Genomic DNA, 6,098 nt, shown 5'->3' with positions numbered 1-6,098 from the left:
CGCTTCAAGGCTAGATGGACAGCACCCGCCCCCTCCGCCGCCCTGCGTCATTCCCCGCCAACCTCAATCGCTTGCCTCAGGACCTCCCCACATCGACCAAGGCAGACTCACTTCCGCCAGAACCTCTCCCGCCCTCCAGCGCTCTCCCGCTGTCTCTCCCTCCCCATCACCCTCATTCTCTCCCTCGTTCCGTCTCCCCCTCACACTCTCCCCCCCCACCCCACCTTTCTCTCGTGCTCCCCCTCTCCCCATCACCCTCATTCTCTCTCTCGTTCCGTCTCCCCCTCACACTCTTTCCCCCCCCAACCCACCTTTCTCTCGCGCTCCCCCTCTCCCTCATTCTCTCCCTCACCGTTTCTCTGGCCATATTCTATCCCTCGCTGCCTCCCCGGCCGTCTTTCCCCACCTACCCCTCCCACTCCCTGCTCTCTCTCTCGTTCGCTCCCCCTCTTCACCGTCACCCTCCTTCTCTCCCTCGCCGTCACACCCGTCTCTCCCCACCTCCCTCTCGGAGGGGGGGGCGGTGGGAAGAGAAAGAGCAGGTACAGCCGCACCCGTTTGGCAGAGATCGAGGGGACCTCCTCCCCCCACCCCACATTCCCTCCCTCACTTTCTATACACAAACCGCCCGGTTAAGGCAGAAGCCGAGATCCAGCGACCTTTCAACTCCGACCTCCCCTCCCTCCTCCAATCACAGCAACCTCGCATAGGCCAGCGTCAAACTTTTAATTAGAAAATATCCACCAACAAAAAACAAAGCAAAGGATAATAGGCCCTTCTCCGTGTGATGAGGAAACCTCTCTCTCCCCCCCGCCCCCCCACCAACTCCGCGGACTCCCCCTCCTCCGGGTGCTCTCTGCGTAGCGAGTCTTCGGTTCGACGCTCCGACCTGGCCCGGCCGGGATTGCCACTTTAGGACTGCCGCGACCGGCGCCCTCTCAGACGTGCTCTAGCAGCAGGGCGTGCAGGGCGGAGAGCAGGGCCGGAGGATCCCCGGCCCCCTCAGCCAGCCGCCCCCAGACCCCCGCCCTCTCCCGGACCCCCATGGGGGCCTGCAGCAGCCCCCGCAGGCACCGGGCCCGCAGGCTGGGGCAGTGGTGGCGCTCGGCGAAGTGGTAGAGGGTCGGGAGCCGAGCCGGGACCCGGCGGCTACAGGCCGCTTCCTCCAGCCGGGCCCCCAGGTCAGACAGGAGGAACTGGCCAGCGGCGGCAAGGGCTCGGCCCAGGAGGGACGCCTCGAAAGGCAGTCCAGCCTCCTCCTCCTCTTCGCCCAGCCTGGCTAGAGCTGGGCAGCCGGCGGGGGCCTGGCAGCCGTGGAGGTGGTGGAGGAAGAGGCTGCAGACGTCGTGGGCCAAGCCCTGCAGCGGGACCGCGCTCTGCCGGGACTCAAGGTAGCCGCCCCCCAGCATGGCGCCAAAAACCTCCGACCCCCGGCTCACGTGACCCCGGCTGGCGGCCAGGCGCTCACCGCCGTCCAACACAAAGTGCATGTCCGTCGCCCCCCGGCACACCAGCTCCCGGTACAAGCAGCGAGGGGGGACGACCCCCACTTCCTGCCCCTCCGCCACCTCCCCCTCCTCCGTTCGCGGCCGCTTGCGGGCGGGCTCCGGCCCCGCCCCCTTCCCCGGCGCTCCCGCCATTGTCGCCATGGCGTCCACTGCTCCGAAGGTCGCGACAGGTTCGCTGCTGGTCAGCAGGGTCTCCAGCAGTAGATGAAGCCCCCCGTGGTCCACCAGCAGCTTGCGGCGGAGGGACTCGTTCCTGTAAGGGGCAGGGGTGGGGGAAGTGGAAAAAAAAAGCAAGCGGTCAGCTTCTGTTAGCTCAGGGGGTGCAACTTATACAATCTGTGTGTGGGAGACCTGGGCGGGTGTGTTATACACAAGTTGGTGTGGTGAATGGGACCGGTGGGGACTGATGGAGGCTTGTCGGGGCGCCGTCCCCGATGCAGTATAAAGGGGGCGGAGCCCGCGGATCATTCACTGACATGGGTCTGTGTGTGTGGGGGAGGAGGGGGGTTGTTATACACAGGTCTGTGTGGCGGATGGGACTGGTGGGGATTGACGGAGGCTCGTTGGGGCACCGTGCACGATGTAGTATAAAGAGGAGGCGGAGCTGGAAGGTCACTCACCGGCACAGCAGGGGCAGGGCGATGGCGCAGGCCGTCTTCTCCGACTCCGAGCCGGACAGGAGCAGGTGAGTCAGGGCACCCATGCCAAATGGAGACTCGGCTTGAACACTGAGATTACGGAGCAGAACCTCACCTGGGGGAGCAAACATCACATGGTCAGAGCGGGGGAGGGGAAAGGGCGCTGGGGAGGGCAAAGGGCGCGGCGGAGGGGGTCAAAGAGGCGCGGGGAGGGGGTCAAAGGGCGCAGGGGGTCAAAGGGCGCAGGGGAGGGGGGTCAAAGGGAGCAGGGGGTCAAAGGGAGCAGGGGGTCAAAGCAGGGGAGGGGGTCAAAGGGCGCAGGGGAGGGGTCAAAGGGAATGTGCTGGTGGAAGACAGTGTTAGGGTAGGGGATGCCAGTGTCGGGTGGTGAGCGGGGTGTGTGTTCGGTGTCAGTATCGGGGATTCCCCCATCCTTACCGAGCTCCCTGTTCCTGCGAGTGGTGCCAATGCCGCTCGGAGTGAGTGCTCCAGATTTCCTGGCGCCTGCTCCTCCTCCAGCGCGCTCCGTCCCATCCAGCAGAGCCCCAGGTCCCAGGCCGTGGAGCAGCTGTGCCCGGACCAGGGGCACGGCCCGGGCTCGGACCAGGGCCTCCAGGCAGTTGGGGTTGCAGGCCAGGCGGGCGAGGAGGCGGGCGCAGCGAGGGCTGGGCAGGCGGGTGAGGGTCAGGTAGTCCAGGAGGCCCCGCAGCGAGCGCTCTGACAACAGGCCGGGAGCCGGGTCCTCGGCCTGGGAGAAGCGGGAGAGGAGGAGCAGGATGGGAGCCTCAGGACCGCAGGGCTCAGGGGATGGAGAGGGCCCCGCTGGGGTCACAGGGGGCGGCAAGGGGTCAGAGGGCAGGGTCAGCGCCAACCCGGACCTGCTGCCGCTCACTACACCACCGCCGCTGCTGCTCTCCGATGCCTCGCCCGTTCGCTCAGCCAGTCCCCGGTCCTCCTCCTCCTCCTCTGGCCGTTCCCCCGGGGACTGCATCAGCCTGAAGCTGCTCTCCATCTCGCCACCCCCACAGGGGGCACAGCGCCCAGGGGGCAGCTCGCCAGGGCTGTCGATGTAGCCTTCCGATACCAGCCAAGACCTGTCGAGAGAAACAGAGAGAGACGCACCCCGATTTAGACCAGTCCTCGTTATGTCGAAAACATCTCACTTGTCACGCCGGCAGCCATTTTTGCACACAGCAAGATCCCACTGGGTCTCCGTGCCCCCCCCCACCTTGGAGTCATCAGGTTCGAGCCCCAGTCCAGCGACTCGAGCCCCCATAATCCAGGCCCGACACTCCCCTGTTGCCAGGAGGGAGGGAGCGCCGCACTGTCAGAGGGCCAGTACTGAGGGAGCGCCGTACTGTCGGAGGGTCAGTACTGAGGGAGCGCCGTACTGTCGGAGGGTCAGTACCGAGGGAGCGCTGCACTGTCGGAGGGGCAGTACTGAGAGAGCACTGCACTGTCGGGGAGGCAGTACTGAGGGAGTGCCGCACTGTCGGAGGGGCGGTACTGAGGGAGCGCTGCACTGTCGGAGGGGCAGTACTGAGAGAGCACTGCACTGTCGGGGAGGCAGTACTGAGGGAGCGCCGCACTGTCGGAGGGTCAGTACTGAGGGAGCGCCGCACTGTCGGAGGGGCAGTACTGAGGGAGCGCCGCACTGTCGGAGGGTCAGTACTGAGGGAGCGCCGCACTGTCGGAGGGTCAGTACTGAGGGAGCGCCGCACTGTCGGAGGGTCAGTACTGAGGGAGCGCCGCACTGTCGGAGGGGCGGTACTGAGAGAGCACTGCACTGTCAGAGGGGCAGTACTGAGGGAGCGCCGCACTGTCGGAGGGTCAGTACTGAGGGAGCGCCGCACTGTCGGAGGGTCAGTACTGAGGGAGCGCCGCACTGTCGGAGGGTCAGTACTGAGGGAGCGCCGCACTGTCGGAGGGGCAGTACTGAGGGAGCGCTGCACTGTCGGAGGGTCAGTACTGAGGGAGCGCCGCACTATCGGAGGGGCGGTACTGAGGGAGCGCCGCACTGTCGGAGGGGCGGTACTGAGAGAGCACTGCACTGTCGGAGGGGCAGTACTGAGGGAGCGCCGCACTGTCGGAGGGGCGGTACTGAGGGAGTGCCGCACTGTCGGAGGGGCGGTACTGAGGGAGCGCTGCACTGTCGGAGGGGCGGTACTGAGGGAGCGCCGCACTGTCGGAGGGGCGGTACTGAGAGAGCACTGCACTGTCGGAGGGGCGGTACTGAGGGAGCGCCGCACTGTCGGAGGGGCGGTACTGAGAGAGCACTGCACTGTCGGAGGGGCAGTACTGAGGGAGCGCCGCACTGTCGGAGGGTCAGTACTGAGGGAGCGCCGCACTGTCGGAGGGTCAGTACTGAGGGAGCGCCGCACTGTCGGAGGGTCAGTACTGAGGGAGCGCCGCACTGTCGGAGGGGCGGTACTGAGAGAGCACTGCACTGTCGGAGGGTCAGTACTGAGGGAGCACTGCACTGTCGGAGGGGCAGTACTGAGGGAGCGCCGCACTGTCGGAGGGTCAGTACTGAGGGAGCGCCGCACTGTCGGAGGGGCAGTACTGAGGGAGCGCTGCATTGTCGGGGGGTCAGTATTGAGGGAGCGCCGCACTGTCGGAGGGTCAGTACTGAGGGAGCGCCGCACTGTCGGAGGGTCAGTACTGAGGGAGCGCCGCACTGTCGGAGGGTCAGTACTGAGGGAGCGCCGCACTGTCGGAGGGGCGGTACTGAGAGAGCACTGCACTGTCGGAGGGTCAGTACTGAGAGAGCACTGCACTGTCGGAGGGTCAGTACTGAGAGAGCACTGCACTGTCGGAGGGTCAGTACTGAGAGAGCACTGCACTGTCGGAGGGTCAGTACTGAGAGAGCACTGCACTGTCGGAGGGTCAGTACTGAGGGAGCGCCGCACTGTCGGAGGGGCGGTACTGAGAGAGCACTGCACTGTCGGAGGGTCAGTACTGAGAGAGCACTGCACTGTCGGAGGGTCAGTACTGAGGGAGCTCTGCACTGTCGGAGGGGCGGTACTGAGGGAGCGCCGCACTGTCGGAGGGGCGGTACTGAGGGAGCGCCGCACTGTCGGAGGGTCAGTACTGAGGGAGTGCCGCACTGTCGGAGGGGCGGTACTGAGGGAGCGCCGCACTGTCGGAGGGTCAGTACTGAGGGAGCGCCGCACTGTCGGAGTGTCAGTACTGAGGGAGCGCCGCACTGTCGGGGGGGCAGAGGGAGCGTCGCAGCTTGGGAGGAGCCATCTTTTGGGTTGAGACATTAAATCCAAGGCCCCATCGGTGCCCTCAGGTGGATGTAAAAAATTCCACAACACTATTGGAAGAAGAGCAGGGGGAGGTCTCCCTGGTGTCCTGTGGCCAAAACAAAAATTATCTGGTCATTAACACATTGTTGTTGGCGGGATCTTACTGTGCACAAATCGGCTGCTGCCTTTCCTTCATTACAACAGTGGCTACACTGGCAGTAAAGCGCTTGGGGACATCGTGAGGTAGTCAGGTCTATAGAGAGAGCTGGATTAACATCAGTAGAGATACAGTCAGTAACACAGGGTGCTGGGGCAGAGGGGTTACTGAGTGACACTGAGGGAGCTGGATTAACATCAGTAGAGATACAGTCAGTAACACAGGGCGCTGGGGAGAGGGGTTACTGAGTGACAGTGTGAGGGAGCTGGATTAACATCAGTAGAGATACAGTCAGTAACACAGGGCGCTGGGGCAGAGGGGTTACTGAGTGAAAGTGTGAGGGAGCTGGAGTAACATCAGTAGAGACAGAATCAGTAACACAGGGCGCTGGGGGAGAGGGGGAAGGGGGGGGGAGAGGGGAAAGGGGGGGGAAGAGGGGAAAGAGGGAGAGGGAGGGAGGGGGAGGGGGAGGGGGGAGAGGGAGAGGGGGAGGGCGGGAGGGAGAGGGAGGGGGGAAGGGAGGGAGAGGGAGAGAGGGAGAGGG

The 6,098-nt window shown here is 64.8% G+C and overlaps 1 protein-coding gene across 1 annotated transcript; it reads right to left on the bottom strand.

Moving 5' to 3' along the window:
• Positions 1–315: 315 nt before the first annotated feature.
• LOC147094923 (armadillo repeat-containing protein 5-like) lies at positions 316–3,705 on the bottom strand. Its single transcript, XM_085974545.1, has 3 exons — positions 2,585–3,705; positions 2,129–2,261; positions 316–1,761 (listed from the first exon to the last, which is right to left on the bottom strand). The coding sequence occupies exons 1-3, from the start codon at positions 3,156–3,158 to the stop codon at positions 939–941; spliced, it is 1,530 nt and encodes a 509-aa protein (XP_085830671.1). The 5' UTR covers positions 3,159–3,705; the 3' UTR covers positions 316–938.
• Between the last annotated feature and the right edge of the window lie 2,393 nt (positions 3,706–6,098).

Source organism: Somniosus microcephalus, unplaced genomic scaffold, assembly GCF_052327205.1.
Source record: "Somniosus microcephalus isolate GS21.2 unplaced genomic scaffold, FLI_Smic_1.0 unresolved_chr1, whole genome shotgun sequence".
Taxonomy (NCBI): domain Eukaryota; kingdom Metazoa; phylum Chordata; class Chondrichthyes; order Squaliformes; family Somniosidae; genus Somniosus; species Somniosus microcephalus.
Note: the sequence above shows the minus strand (reverse complement) of the source record. Positions and strands in the feature narration are given on the sequence as shown.